At 36.9% G+C, this 16,826-nt stretch overlaps 1 protein-coding gene across 1 annotated transcript in view; it reads left to right on the top strand.

Annotated features, from left to right (window-relative positions):
- The window catches only part of Cntnap2 (contactin associated protein 2), a 2,154,251-nt gene that overhangs the window by 917,477 nt on the left and 1,219,948 nt on the right, over positions 1-16,826 (top strand). Inside the window, exons 8-9 of the mRNA XM_032907255.1 lie at positions 10,589-10,732; positions 14,616-14,880. Coding sequence (XP_032763146.1) covers positions 10,589-10,732; positions 14,616-14,880 — 409 coding nt within the window. The remainder of the gene's footprint in view (positions 1-10,588; positions 10,733-14,615; positions 14,881-16,826) is intronic.

Genomic DNA, 16,826 nt, shown 5'->3' with positions numbered 1-16,826 from the left:
TCAAATAAAACAAAGCAAAGACTAACATTAAAATATGACAAAACAAACAGGAGTAAAGGAGCCAAAAAAGGGGCTAGAAAAAAATAAAGATGGAGAGATGCACAAATTAGCACAGAAAACTGAAACTCGTTATATATGCAACAAAGAACCTGTAGAGTGAAAAGAGAGAGAAATGCATTTATAAACAAATAGAACAAATCAAAATGTAAAATATGGAAGATATTCCTGACATGATATTATGAGAAAAGGAGCCTCTAAAGATACTGTTTAGTTAATTTTCACTTGGACATCAACTGCTGGGAATGTAGTGTACCCTTAAAAGTGTGTGTGTGTGTGTGTGTGTGTGTGTGTGTGTGTGTGTGTATTACTTATATCATATATATTTTTTCTTAAAATAACAGTGATCACAACACTTAGGAGCTTAATATATACATAAATATGTACATATGTATATATGTTATTATTTTATACCATTCAAGTTGATGTATTAGGTTCTATATAAATTATCAGAGTACTTCAAGAAAGTCCATCATATCTGCTAATAGTATATTGGGGGAAAGCCTTTGTGGTGTTATGTATAATTGGTGTAAAAGCGCTACATATTCAGAACAGCATCCAAGAAAAATAAAAAGCAAAATCTCTTGCTCAGCTCAAGGCTCCAAACTTTCTTAGTTCGTGGAATTAGTAAATCTATAATAATCTTCCAAAATATTCCAAAGCTAGTTTCTCGAATCACTGGAAATTTATGTCCTAAAACTTTGGTAGCTATTTTAAAGCAAAAATAAACTTCCCTTTTATTAAATACTGGTGTGGTAATGAACAAAATTAGAGTACTCTTTCAGATTTGGGGTCTTATTTGATACTGCCATTTTTTCTAGTCAATTGTTGTATTGTATATTTTGCTTCCAATCAACACAACAGAAAGTCATGATTCTGAGCAGGGCAAGACCTAATATTGTCAAACTCCAGGAGCAGTGTTCCACATAGTCTCCAAGATATAGCATGTATTGTGATTCCATTGAAGATTTTATATATAAGAAAACAATCTAAGATTGTTTCAAACCTCAGTGTTCCTTGCCATCTACATTTTAGAAAGCAGAAATCCATGAGCAGTGTGTGTGTGTGTGTGTGTGTGCATGTATATGTATGTGTTTTAATGTGTTTGTGTTACCCAACTATATGTAAAGATTTAATAAGGTATAACATGTGGACCATAAAATTATTGGTGGAAAATCTGAATTAATAGCTACCATATATATTCTTATAAGTCAATGGAGACTTATTAACATAAAAATATAAGCTTAGGGCTAAATTACTGTCTCCAAAAATATTCATCCCCAAATGATTATTAAAAGAAGCCATGAATTTGAAAGAGATCAAGTGGAATGCACAAGAGGGTTTGGAGGGAGGAAGCAGGAGGGAGAATTGGTATAATTATATTATAATCTCAAAACTAAAATAATTCTTTTTAAAGTTTAAAAATGTGAAAGTCTAAGAAATTTTTATCTCCTGCAAGTTGATGCCACATCTCTTGTGACTTATTGCTCTAGTATATGAGAGAACTTGCAAATGAATTATTCATCTTATATTAATAAACTTTGAAGTATCATAGAATAGGGAGAGATCCTGAAGCATTAGCCATGGGCAAACATAATTCCAATTTTCAAAAACCATAATTGAAGATTTGGGGTCATCGACCCTATTGAGTTTGTGAGAAACTCTGCATATTCATGCACAGACAACACATTTCACATGAGCACAATGGTTCTAGGATTTTACAGTCTATCAAAAACTTCTGTATTCAACACGGTCTTATGTTTGGGAGTCTTAGCTGTTGACCCAAATGCGTGTGGCAGATCTTTGAGTAAAGGTAGTAGGGGGAAGTATAAATGCACTGAAAATGGTGAGCTAGTTCATAAGCTCGTAGCCAGTAACCTTTATCTTGGGAACAACAGTTGTTGCTATGGATTATAGCAAAGATAGCTGTGTTTACTTTTGTATTTTATACTACATGATAAATATCCTCTCTTATTATTATTCTTATTATTTAAAGAAATCTGGGCACCTTTGGTAGTCAGTACCAGAACAGTTGTCCATGCTTCCTTCATGTAAAAACATAGTATGTAGATTCCTATTACACCCGCTGGTAATATTCACTTCAAGTCTAACTTAATCCACATTTTGTGAAATGTATATTGGAGTCTTTAAACCTTAAAGAATAAAAGAGATAGTCCTCCCAGGTCCACAAGTACCATGTCCTTGCAGAGTGGCCTGAGGCAAAGGACATTGAGGCTTAGTTCGAGAAGCCTCTAGAAGCTCTTGCTAGAGTGGAAAAGGAGGAATGCCCTGGTTTGATCCTTTAACTCTCATAGTGTAAACACCTCACCGTGGGAATTTCATGCTATCAACTGGATTTTAAGAGTGTGGCTTCTAAAATGATGCCCACTGTCACACCATTGCACAACAGAGCACTCGTGTTGGATAGGTACTGTGTAAATAACCTGAAGAACTTATTTCACAGTAAGTGTAGAGTTTACTTCAGAGTAGATTCTGTCCCTAATGGTTCTATTTAACACAAGTCCCAATTAGCCAGCTGGTATAAGCAGGATCCAACAGAACATTGTTGGGGTAGACTGAACACACATGTTACCATTATCAGCAATGCACATCAGCTAAAGAGATGGGATGTATAGCTTTGCAACTTTGACATTGCTCAATGTTGACATTACTAGTGTGTATTAAAGTAGCCCCAAACTTTCCCTGTCTCCTCTTCTCTATAGTGTTATTATACCATGAAATATAGAGATCACTACCAGCAGTCAAACTGCCAACTACATGGTAGCCTGAGACAGAAGAAATACAGTTTGTTTTCCTCCAAGACAAGGAAACTGAAGGACAAGACAGGAATCGTGTGTTAGCCTTGATTCTGTCCATTAGTTAAATGCCACTTACATCACTTTGCATGATATACCATGGTCTTTTGCAACACAGCTTTGCCTGGGAAGCAGAGAGTGACTCTCCCTGGTGTTTATTTTTACCTTTAAATGGAATGTATACATAGAGAATATTAAATCATTACCCTTCAGTAGAGCTGAAAGCTTGGGTTTGAATCCCTTTTTGACCTTCACGGGCTTGTAACATGAGTAATTCACATCCCCTTAATATAATAAAAAAATAACATCACATTTCTTTTGAAATCATATATACATATAGATGTATGTGTATATATATAAGTATGTATCATATATATAAATATGTAGAGATAAATATGGATATAGATAAGAATAGTTCTATATATGCTTCCATAACAGATGCACGTTTATCTTTTTAACAGGAAAGTATCCAAACTTCTTTTCGGTTACCTCTAATTTCTTTATTTTTCATTATATTATTAGATTTTTTTATTTTCATTTCTTTTTTTCATATTTATTAAATTGGGTATTTCTTATTTACCTTTCCCGGGTTCCAGGCCAACATCCTCCTAACCCCTCCACCTCCCCTTATAAAACCCCTCCCCATCTTTCCCTGGTTACCGCCCTCCCCACTAAGAATTCCATTCACTGGCGGTTCAGTCTTGGCAGGACCAAGGGCTTCTCCTTCCACTGGTGCTCTTACTAGGCTATTCATTGCTACCTATGCAGTTGGAGCCAGGGTCAGTCCATGTATAGTCTTTGGGTAGTGGCTTAGTCCCTGGAAGCTCTGGTTGGTTGGCATTTTTGTTCATATGGGGTCTCGAGCCCCTTCAAGCTCTTTCAGTCCTTTCTCTGATTCCTTCAACAGGGTTCCCGTTCTCAGTTCAGTGGTTTGCTGCTGGCATTCGCTTATGTATTTGCCGTATTCTGGCTGTGTCTCTCAGGAGATATCTACATCCGGTTCCTGTCAGCCTGCACTTCTTTGCTTCATCCATCTTATCTAGTTTGGTGGCTGGTATATGTATGGGCCACATGTGAGGCAGCCTCTGAATGGCCGTAACTTCAGCCTCTGTTCTAATCATTGCCTCCCTATCCCCTCCTAAGGGTATTCTTGTTTCCCTTTTAAAAAAGGAGTGAAGCATCCGCATTTTGGTCATCCTTCTAGAGTTTCATGGATTCTGTGTATCTAGAGTAATTCAAGCATTTGGGCTAATATCCACTTATAATGAGTGCATACCATGAGTGTTTTTCTGTGATTGTTTTACCCAACTCAGGATGATATTTTCCAGTTCCATCCATTTGCCTATGAATTTCATAAAGTCATTGTTTTTGATAGCTGAGTAGTATTCCATTATGTACATGTACCACATTTTCGGTATCCATTCTGCTGTTGAAGGGCATCTGGGTTCTTTCCAGCTTCTGGCTATTGTAAATAAGACTGCTATGAACATAGTGGAGCATGTGTCTTTGCTATATGTTGGAGCACCTTTTGGGTATATGCCCAAGAGATGTATAGCTGGGTCCTCAGGTAGTTCAATGTTCAATTTTCTTAGGAACCTCCAGACTGATTTCCAGAATGGTTGTACCAGTCTGCAATCCTACCAACAATGGAGGAGTGTTCCTCTTTCTCTACATCCTTGCCAGCATTTGCTGTCACGTGAGTTTTTGATCTTAGCCACTCTCACTGCTGTGAGGTGAAATCTCAGAGTTGTTTTGATTTGCATTTCCCTTATGACTAAAGATGTTGCACATTTCTTTAGGTGTTTCTCAGCCATTCAGCATTCTCAGCTGTGAATTCTTTGTTTAGCTCTGAACCACATTTTAATAGGGTTGTCTCCCTGTGGTCTAACTTCTTGAGTTCTTTGTATATTTTGGATATAAGCCCTCTATCTGTTATAGGATTGGTAAAGATCTTTTCCCAATCTGTTGGTTGTCGTTTTGTCCTAACCACAGTGTCCTTTGCCTTACAGAAGCTTTGCAGTTTTATGAGATCCCATTTGTCGATTCTTAATCTTAAAGCATAAGCCATTGGTGTTTTGTTCAGGAAATTGTCTCTAGTGCCCATGGGTTCGAGATTCTTCCCCACTTTTTCTTCTATTAGTTTGAGTGTATCTGGTTTGATGTGGAGGTCCTTGATCCACTTGGACTTAAGCTTTGTACAGGGTGATAAGCATGAATCGATATGTATTCTTCTACATGCTGACCTCCAGTTGAACCAGCATTTGCTGAAAAGGCTATCATTTTTCCATTAGATGATTTTGGCACCTTTGTCAAAAATCAAGTGACCATAAGTGTGTGAGTTCATTTCTGAATTTTCAATTCTATTCCACTGGTCTATCTGCCTGTCTCTGTACCAATACCATACAGTTTTTATCACTATTGCTCTGTAATACTGCTTGAGTTCAGGGATAGTGATTCCCCCAGAATTCCCTTTATTGTTGAAGATAGTTTTAGCTATCCTGGATTTTTTATTATTCCAGATGAATTTGCAAATTGTTCTGTCTAACTCTATGAAGAGTTGGATTGGAATTTTGATGGGGATTGCATTGAATCTGTAGATCGCTTTTGGTAAAATGGCCATTTTTACTATATTAATCCTGCCAATCCATGAACATGGGAGTTCTTTCCATCTTCTGAGATCTTCTGCAATTTCTTTCTTCAGAGGCTTGAAGTTCTTATCATACAGATCTTTCACTTGTTTGGTTAAATCACACCGAGGTATTTTATATTATTTGGGACTATTATGAAGGGTGTCGTTTCCCTAATTTCTTTCTCAGCTTGTTTCTCTTTTGTGTAGAGGAAGGCTACTGATTTATTTGAGTTAATTTGATACCCAGCCACTTTGCTGAAGGTATTTATCAGGTGTAGTAGTTCTCTGGTGGAACTTTTGTGATCACTTAAATATACTATCATATCATCTGCAAATAGTAATATTTTGACTTCTTCCTTTCCCATCTGTATCCCTTTGATTTCCTTTTGTTTCTGATTGCTCTGGCTAGGTCCTCAAGAACTATATTGAATAATTAGGGAGAGAGTGGGCAGCTTTGTCTAGTCCCTGATTTTAGTGGGATTGCTTCAAGTTTCTCTCCCTTTAGTTTAATGTTAGCAACTGGTTTGCTGTATATGGCTTTTACTATGTTCAGGTATGGGCCTTGAATTCCTATTCTTTCCAGGACTTTTATCATAAAGGGGTGTTGAATTTTGTCAAATGCTTTCTCAGCATCTATTGAAATGATCATGTGGTTTTTATCTTTCAGTTTGTTTATATAGTGGATTACGTTGGTGGTTTTCCATATATTAAACCATTCCTGCATACCTGGGATGAAGCCTACTTGATCATGATGGATGATTGTTTTGATATGTTCTTGGATTTGGTTTTCAAGAAATTTATTGAGTTTTTCGCGTCGATATTCATAAGGGAAATTGGTCTGAAGTTCTCTTTCTTTGATGGGTCTTTGTGTGGTTTAGGTATAAGAGTAGTTGTGGCTTCATAGAAGGAATTCCGTAGCGGTCTGTCTGTTTCAATTTTGTGGAATAGTGTGGACAGTCTTGGTACTAGGTCTTCTATGAAAGTCTGATAAAATTCTCACTGAACCCATCTCAACCTGGGCTTTTTTTGGTTGGGAGACTTTTAATGACTGCTTCTATTTCTTTAGGAGTTTTGGGGTTGTTTAAATGGTTTATCTGTTCCTGATTTAACTTCGGTACCTGGTATCTGTCTAGGAAATTCTCCATTTCCTCCAGATTTTCAAGTTTTGTTGAATATAGGCTTTCATAGTAGGATTTGATGATTTTTTTAATTTTCTCTGATTCTGTTGTTATGTCTCCCTTTTCATTTCTGAGTTTGTTAAAATCAGATGACACTGTCTGTTTTCTCTGGTTAGTCTGGCTGAGGGTTTATCTATCTTGTTGATTTTCTCAAAGAATCAGCTTTTGGTTCTGTTGATTCTTTCTATGGTCCTTTTTGTTTCTACTTGGTTGATTTCAGCTCTGAGTTTGATTATTTCCTGCCTTCTACTCCTCCTGGGTGTATTTGCCTCTTTTTGTTCTAGAGCTTTTAGGTGTGCTGTCAAGCTGCTAGTGTATGCATATGCTCTTTCCTGTTTCTTTCTGCAGGCACTCAGAGCTATGAGTTTTCCTCTTAGCACAGCTTTCATTGTGTCCCATAAGTTTGGGATATGTTGTACCTTCATTTTTATTAAATTCTAAGAGGTCTTTAATTTCTTTCTTTATTCCTTCCTTGACCAGGTTATCGTTGAGTAGAGCATTGTTCAACTTCCATGTATATGTGGGCGTTCTTTCCTTATTGTTATTGAAGACCAGCTTTAGCCTGTGGTGGTCTGATAGGACGCATGGGATTATTTCTATTTTTCTCTATCTGTTGAGGCCTGTTTTGTGCCAAATTATATGGTCAATTTTGGAGAAAGTACCATGAGGTTGTGAGAAGAAGGTATATCCTTTTGTTTTAGGATAGAATGTTCTATAAATATGTTAAGTCCATTTGGTTCATGACTTCTCTTTGTCTGTCTATGTCTCTGTTTATTTTCTGTTTCCATGACCTGTCCATTGATGAGAGTGGGGTGTTGACATCTCCTACTATTATTGTGTGAGGTGCAATGTGTGCTTTGAGCTTTAGTAAGGTTTCTATTATGTATGTAGGTGCCCTTGCATTTGGAGCATAGATATTTAGGATTGAGAGTTCATCTTGGTGGATTTTTCCTTTGATGAATATGAAGTGTCCTTCCTTATCTTTTTTGATGACTTTTGGTTGAAATCAATTTTATTTGATATTGGAATGGCTACCTCAGCTTGCTTCTTCTTTTTATTGGGGAATTGAGTCCATTGTTGTTGAGAGATATTAAGGAAAAGTGATTGTTGCTTCATGTTATCTTCATATTTGAAGGTGAGATTATGTTTGTGTGTTTGTCTTCTTTTTGTTTTGGTGCAAAACGATTAGTTTCTTGATTTTTCTAGTGTGTAGCTTGCCTCTTTGTGTTGGGCTTTACCATTTATTATCCTTTGTAGGGTTAGATTCTCCCCTCTCCTGCTTTATCCTCCAGAAATCCCCTATACCATCCCTCCTCCCCTTGCTTCTATAAGGGTGCTCCACTATCCAGCTACTCCTTCCTGCCTCCCCACCCTGGCATTCCCCTGTACTGGGCATCCTAGGTCTAGTTTCAAATGTCATTTTACTGAAGTCTCCTTTTCTCTGGCATTATTTTTATGTCTGTGGCAAATTATATCAAGAAGGATATCTACATTCCCATATTTATTATGATCAGCAGTAAGAAAGATAGGTTCAAAAACTCTTCCTCTTTTATGATCTTAGAGTGACGTACATCCGACTAATGAAATAGTGTAAGGCAAGACATCCCCTCCAGAAGTTGGTAAATGCTGTATATGCCTAGTTGGGTATGATACAGGTAACTGGAGAAAATTACTGCCCTGTTTTTGGAAGTGCGTAGAGAAAGTAGAGGGGTCCGCCAGCATCTGCTATACTTTGCAGATACCTCATAGCCAATTAAACAGTTAATAAATAAGTTTTTAAAAAGTTTTAAAAGAGGTAGTATCTTTACTAAGACTACAGAAAGAAGCTCCCAAACATCATTTTTAATCTGACTACTTCAAACATCTTTTGTCCCCATAATTTTAGTATACTTTAAAATGTTATGTTCCCACAACTTACATAAGCAACAATGTATGGCTAGAAAAAGTAAATGGCAAATTAATATGTGATCGATTCCATAAGAAAACAGAATTGGAACTCACTTCCTTGCTAACCATCCTCTTATCCTAGCTTGCAGTGCTTTATCAAGATGCTTCCCAGAATTGAACATGACTCCCTGGTTACTAAAAGAAGAAATTCATAGTGCATATGAATCGGCATCCCTATTGTAAAACAAAGTCCCTGATTAAACAAACCATGTGCACTGAGGAACAAATCTGTAATGTGAAACAAGTGTAGCGACTTATTTGAGCTGTAGCGCTCTCAGCTCCAAACACAGGAGGCAGTGGCAAAGTTTGGCAAGTAAACTACTTGCTGACAAGCCTGAATAACAGAGTTTCAATCCTGCGAACCACATGGTGGAAGGAGAGAATCTATCTCACAAGTCGTCTTCTAACACCTATATATGTGTTACAGCATGTCCATATGGACAGACTCTCTCTCTCTCTCTCTCTCTCTCTCTCTCTCTCTCTCTCTCTCTCTCTCATACAATAATACTAATAATACATTTTAAAAAGAAGAAAATATAAGTTGTATTACTATGAACCCCTCAAAAGTGATCAACAAAAGGAATTCTACACAGCTCCCCAGCATTTCACTTTAACTTTATAGTCACTGTCATCAGTATTGGGATCAACTTTATAAAACCTGGATAGGCTAGGTCACTGTAACTTTCAAATAGTCTCAATATTTCTATTAATTCTGACTACTCTATTTTTCATCATGTACATTCCTAATTATTTCTTACATGTTTTAATTTATTCTTAAATTCTCCTCTCTTGTATGAATCATTTCATGTGGTGTATATTCAGCCAAACATGATTTATAATAGTTAATTTTATTTTAAATGGGGCCCTCTTAAAAACATTGTGTCATGAACCATCATTAATTTGTCTTTTTCTCTAAAACTAATTAAGCATTTTAAATGCCAGAGCGCCAAATAATGGAACATAATTTACTCATGTACCTCCAGGAATGTAGCAGATCCTTGCCTTACATAAAATATAAAGTCTTCACTTTCAGGAACGTCTCAACAATTGCTTTTATATTAAAAACTGTAAGGGAAAAATTGAAAATGTTAGCACTAAAAATTTCAACTCCATTGAAGTTGACATTATAGCTACAGTTCTACATTTATTCATTAATGCATTATTACTAGTGAATATTCCCAGCAGTACTGATAAAGGATTATTTTGTGTCATCTGCATTGAGGCTACAGAACATAAAAATGATGAGAACAACATAGGGAAAAAACCTATAACCCCTAGAAGCAGTTATATTCAACGGAGCACATTTAGGAGTATTGGTCTTCGTCCTTAAGGTCTGCAAGATCTATAAAATGTACAAACCTTGACTGTTCAACTTATAGCCCCTGTGTGTCACAAAGTCCCTAAGCCATACACTAATGATACTTTTCAGCTATTTTCTACACTCAAAATAATTTTAATGAACCTTTGACTCAAAGAGTCATTAGACTTCATAAAGCCTCCAGAGAGTAAGTACAGTATTCCTTGCTTTAGGCTACACTTTTATCAGCTTATTATATTAGTTCTGGTTGTCTTGAGATTACTAGAGGCATTTATTGGTAACATGTCTTTGAATGATAAATATGAAAATATAGTTTTAATATTCCTTGATAAAATAAAGTTCCTAGATAAAATCTTTCTAAAATCCTCTCAAGACAATTTGTAAAATGCCTTCAGTGTTTTAAAAAAATGCAAGTAGTGACATTTGCCATTTTATTGGTAAAGTTATAATCTAATTATTGGAATTAATGATTTCATTATGCATTTCACAACAGCACAATGTAATGGGCAAAAGCTTTTGTAGACAACATATTATAATGTTTGCATAACTTTTATTGAAATAAAGGTGCTTGACAGTTGTATTTATAATTTTGTATTGTTTATTGTAAGAAAATATAAATATTCACATTTATTTTTTCTCAAAGATAACATTTGGAGGCATACCTTTCTCTGGCAAGCCAAGTTCCAGTAATAGGAAGAACTTTAAGGGCTGCATGGAAAGCATCAACTACAATGGTGTCAATATTACCGACCTTGCTCGAAGAAAAAAATTAGAGCCATCGAATGTGGTAAGAGTCCAAAATATTGATCCAGGAGCATTGAATAACAACAAACATATTAACCTTTCACCACTATTTGGGTTCAATTAAATAATGTAAAGCAGACCTACTTGTATAGACACTTGACATACTCAAAATTCACATTGACTTTGAGTCAAGCCAGCTTGTGTGTTCAGTGATTTTAAACTGTCCATTTAGGACTTACAAGAGGGAAGACAGGCTGACAGTAGTGGAGAGAGCTTTGAGAGGATAAGGAGGGCAACCATAATTAATTATATACATATATAGAACTGCCAATGAAGAACATTAAAGTTATATAAAAGAAAAATCATAGTAATAATTAAATAATGGGTTACTTAAATTAAAGAAAATGTTTTCTGGGGGGAAAAGAAAGGGACCCACAAAAGCTCACACTGAGTTTCTTCAGGATCCTGTGGAAACTGCTTTCAGAGTTCTTGGAGAAGACCAAATAGTGAGGATGTTTCAGCATCCTGCCTTCCTATGTATTGCTGGGTAGTCCAAAGACACTAACACATGTTTACCATGGGGCTTCTCTATGACTCTGCCTAGCCAAGAACTGTTTGTCACCAAGCACTGTCATTTGGGAGAGAGTGCCTGAGATTATAAGGACCATATTCTTGAAAGCCACCAAATGAGATAATTCCTTAACCCTTCACACTGCCTCTAAAAGCACTCTGATGGTCCTGTTTTTCCAAATTTGAGCTCATGTTTGACAATGACAAAAATCAAAAGAATACCTGGATAAATGAAAGGCCTCAACTCAGTGAGATTTCAGTAAGAGTGAAAACATTGTAAAGCTAGGTTAAAGCAAATGATTCCGTGATGAAGATTTCCCTTAAACAGAGGGAGGAATTAATCCTAATAATAAAATACTTAAATTTGGCCCACTTTAAGTAATAAAGTATAGAGTTAGAGAAAGGTAATTTTATCGTAAAGCGGCACTGGCCTAAGGTATACACAGACATCCACTGTAATCTGAGATGATACCATAAGTAAATATGAACTTCCCGATTGTTTCTCCATCCAGGCCAGCCTAGCTGGCACAATATCCTCCCAAATCCAACAGCCTGCCTGACTCCCAGGAAATCTGCAGCTGTACCCAGGGACACAGATAGGAGCCTAGTATGTCTGTCCTCTGAGAGGCCCAACCAGCAGCTGACTGAAACAAAGATATTTACACCCAACCATTGGACTGAATTCAAGGACAGTTATGGTTGACTTAGTGGAAGGACTGAAGAAGCTGAAGCCAAGGGTGACCCCTTAGGAAGACCAGCAGGGAACTCCCAGACACTGAGCCACCAATCAGGCAGCATACACGGGCTAGTCCGAGGCCCCTCCACATATATAACAGAAGACTGCCTGGTCTGGTCTCAGTTGGAGAAGATGTGCCTAATCCTCTAGAAACTTGAGGCCCAGAGAAGGGGAATGCTTTGTTGCCAGGAGCAACCTCTGGGAGACCAGAGGGAGGAGGAACTGTGGGATGAGGAAGTTGGAGGTGGGGCAACATCTGGAATGTAAATAAATTTTTAAAAAGAGAAAGCATGAACATTTTGAAAGTTATAAATATCAAGATTTAACCTGGAATAACAAATTTCCAAGGTGACTCTAGGTGTTCAGTATAGCTTATAGATTCTATATAGGTGACCTCTGAATGTCATGGCTTCCTTCATAGATCTGTATTATTTATTATATTATTTCCACACTCACGCATATACTCATACACATATCCCCTATACTAAACACAAACATATATACACACTGCATATTATGTACCTGTAAATACACACACTTTCCACATACTATGCACACACATAAAACTACTGTTACTGTTCTACTGCTGTGAAGAGACCTTGACCAAGGCAACTCTTAGAATAGAAAGTATTTAATTGGGGGCTTGCTTAAAGTTTCAGAGGGTTGGTCTATTATCATCATGGTGAGAAGCATAGCAGGAGGATGGCTCTGGAGGAGTAACTGATAATTATATCCTGATCTGAAGCCAGGAGAGAGAGAGAGAGAGACAGAGAGAGAGAGAGAGAGAGAGAGAGAGAGAGAGAGAGAGAGAGAGAGAGAGAGAGAGAAAGCAAGTGAGCCTGGTATGTCTTTTTGAAACATCTAAGCTAACCTCAGTAACACAACTCCTCCCTCCAATAAGGCCATACCTACCATAACCCTTTCAAACAGTCACACTATCAGTGTGAAAATATTCAAACCACCACTTCACATATACTACAAACAATACATAAATTCTGACCAAATGTATACAATGTAACACACACACACACAAACACATATCCACTATACACTATGCACATGTACAAATACACACATATGTCACATACAATAATACACAGAGACAAGCACATAATATATATATATATATATACACACACACACATACACACACACACACACACACACACACATATATATATATATATATATATATACAGGCACTAACAGAGCAATTAATATACATACAACCACAAACACTTAATATATTATATACATGGACTACATACTATGAGCATATATGCCACAGTCTGTGATCACATACAAATACACAAACATATATTCCACATTCTATTCACTTCCACTAACACACACACTGCACACACACACACACACACACACACACACACACACATACTTTTAAGCTTTTTAAGCACTAAATAAAATGGCATGAGGGTCTTTTCACTGTTCTCAGAAATTTTTTCAGAAAAAACTTGAAATAATATCATTTCTATGATTTGCATTTTTAATAAGCAAAATATTAGTTCTAGCTATACCCAACTCAGTGTTAATTTTGAAATGTATCCATTTGGTGTTCAAACTACAGTGTACCAACCGTGAACGCTCATTACCAAGGCAACTATAACCGCAATGAATTTTGAAACTAGAGAAGACTGAATAGCAATATGCATATAAATATATATTATATATGTATTCTTTTTTAACAAATTATTTGTGGGCAACTACAGAATAGTTTCTGTAATAAAATCTATACATATATTAAAAACACTAGTAAAAATCGTGAAATAGAACATTTTGTAAACATCCCTTCAAAGTTAACATTTTGTAAGAAATTTACTCAAAAGATATTAGTAGCTGCTATTTCAGTGAAATTCACTCAGCTCCTACAGACTTCCAGTCTTCTTAAAATCAAACCCTCCTATTGCACTAACACCGCCATCAGCACTCTTACTCAGAACTGCTCTGTAATTGTCTGGGACACAACCCTACAGCCCTAGACCACAGGCACGTGCTCAATTATAACACCTCAGTTGCTCTGCACAGGCAGTTCCTGTCTATGGAAAGGCAAAATGTTTTTAAAAAGTAAACTGCAAAATTACAGAACAAAGTGAATTTAAATATTACCTCAAGAAGACAATTTATTTCAGATTTAACAGTTAATGGGCTACAATGAAATAGTTGGACTTTGGGGAATATATATATATATATATATATATATACACATTGCATATACACAATATACATTGCATATTATATGTGTATATATAAATATATATGTACATCATAGAGAGGTAGAGATAATACTATCCCCAAATTCCTAAACATAGAAAAGAAGACAATTCCTTAGAAAGATGAAAGAAAGCCATAATGTGTTCTTCCCATCACAGCAGGCAGGTAAACTGTCAGGCTTTCCATGGGTATTGCTTGCTACACTGTGAACTAGAAGTTTAACTGTTGCATTTACTGGGTCTAACACTCCAAGAAGTGCCAAGAGGACCATGCATGCAATGAATCAGACTGTGGTGCTATCCCTTAAGTCTAGTACAGGTTCAAACACTGCTGAGATTTGTAGAATCAGGTCTTTGTCAATAGCCTCACATAGATGTTTGTTTACTTGCAGGGGAATCTGAGCTTTTCTTGTGTGGAGCCCTATACAGTACCAGTCTTCTTCAATGCTACAAGCTATCTGGAGGTGCCTGGAAGGCTTAATCAGGACCTGTTCTCAGTCAGTTTCCAGTTTAGGACTTGGAACCCCAGTGGTCTCTTGCTGTTCAGTCACTTTGCAGATAACTTAGGCAACGTGGAGATTGACCTCATGGAGAGCAAAGTGGGAGTCCACATAAACACTACACAGACCAAGACAAGCCAAATCGACATCTCCTCAGGTTAGTGTCATCTGCTTGGATTTGCTTCTGAAGTTGCTATCAATGGTCCTAAAGCTGAAGGTGATGGCTAGCGTGCGCCTCTCTCTCTCTCTCTCTCTCTCTCTCTCTCTCTCTCTCTCTCTTTCTCTCTCTTTCTTCTTTCTTAAACTGGCATTATAGGCTCATGGTTATACTTCCATTTGAAATTTTACAACCTTTTCTTCATTAAACTATATTCTGTTTATGAGAAACAGAGAAGTAATGAAATCACAAGGTGTGAAGAAAGAGGAAAGTTGGTTGACCTTGAATTATACCACATGAATATTCTAATTCTTCTAGACCAGAAACTCTGAACCTGTTGATTGTGACTCCATTAGGGCTCACAAATCAGGTATTCTTCATACCAGATCTTTACTCGATGATTCATAGCAGCAGATTAAAGTTATGAACTACAGTTCTGTAAATGTCAACACAACATGAGGAACTGTATTAAAGGACTGAAACTTAGAAAGTTTGAGAACCACATTTCTATGATAATATTTAGTAGAGAAATTGATTTTCCTTGGCATGCTTATTTTATATAAAAAATCAAGTAATACTAGTAGTGACATGACAGTGTTTGGTATCGTTTGATCTCATGGGGATTCAAGTAGCTCTTACTATTAGTTAAAATATAATAGTCTGTTTAAAGAATAGGTTAATTGCCTCAATAAAAGCTCTAAAGTGTTACTCTGAGATACATGTATGCCATATGTTAGAAAAAATTGGCAAGACGTAAATACAAAACAGAATAGCACAGTGTCTATATTAACCGAGGAAAGGCAGGCTTGGCTTCATTGGGCACTGTTTTAAGTAGGTGTTCTCATGATATCATAAGCCACAGCTTAGGATATCCTCTTAGTTGAGACTTAAGAGTCTTGACCTATTCTTAGATGACTATAGTGTTGTGAAAGATGACACTGCAAAGTGAGATACTATGAGCCAAGAGACAACTAGGTGCAAGGTGGACTAGTGATAAACGCCACTTTTTAAACAAGTTTCTCTCTTCCTTGAGACAGGAAGGAACATTAGTTACCTGTTGATGGGATAAACAAAATACCAACCAAAATCAACAGGAATGGAAGTGTTTAGCTTAGCTACCAATTTCATGCTATGCCCTGGGATGGCAACCAAAGCAAAAAGCAGCTGACCATCTTTCATTCAGGGAGCAACGAAAACAGTGATGTTTAATTTGCCAGTAGCAATTCTGAAATATATGGGAGAGAGGAAAGTAGCATTTACAGAGCACTTAGTACAGATGTGCCAATGACAAGGGAAGAGGTTGTGACAAATAAACCAGGTGTGCCATTTCCTCTGCATTTTGGAATAGGATACGGTCATTCTGTAAGCGTAGTGCGGACACCTGACACCCTTTCTAACACATAATTACTTGGTTCCTATCATTGCTTTATCCCTGCTTTAGGCTTCAAGCTCCTTCAGGGCTGAGGCCATACATAGTCTGTTCCTATCTTGAGCTTCTATAACACAATTTGGAAGAGATGTCCCATAACTTCAGCATTAACTTGCTGCAGTAGCTGTTAATCAGATGTTCCAGTGAAGGGGCCCTGTCTCCTCATACAACCGGCTCTGTTCATCTGTTAGGACTAGCTCCATGGCCTTCACCTCTTCCACAAAGAACTGCTGATCACTGTTCTGAAGGGTGGCATGTGGAATATTAAAATGATAGGGCACTCCTGCCTGTATTCTGATTTTACATTATTATTTTCTAATTTTTCCTGCAAGTCACTTGAAATGATAAATCAACCAAATTTTATCATTTTCTTCTCTGGTAAGCTCAGCTGGGGAGGTTCAGAGTAAACAGGAAATATCAGGAGACCCAGAATAAGATAAAACAAATATGCATAAATGATTTATACAGTTGAAAAGCAATCTACTGTCAGGATTAAAGGCTCTTTTCTAATAGCTAA

The sequence above is a fragment of the Rattus rattus genome, chromosome 6 (assembly GCF_011064425.1).
Source record: "Rattus rattus isolate New Zealand chromosome 6, Rrattus_CSIRO_v1, whole genome shotgun sequence".
In the NCBI taxonomy this organism is placed as follows: Eukaryota; Metazoa; Chordata; class Mammalia; order Rodentia; family Muridae; genus Rattus; species Rattus rattus.
This window is presented reverse-complemented; position numbering and strand designations above follow the sequence as displayed.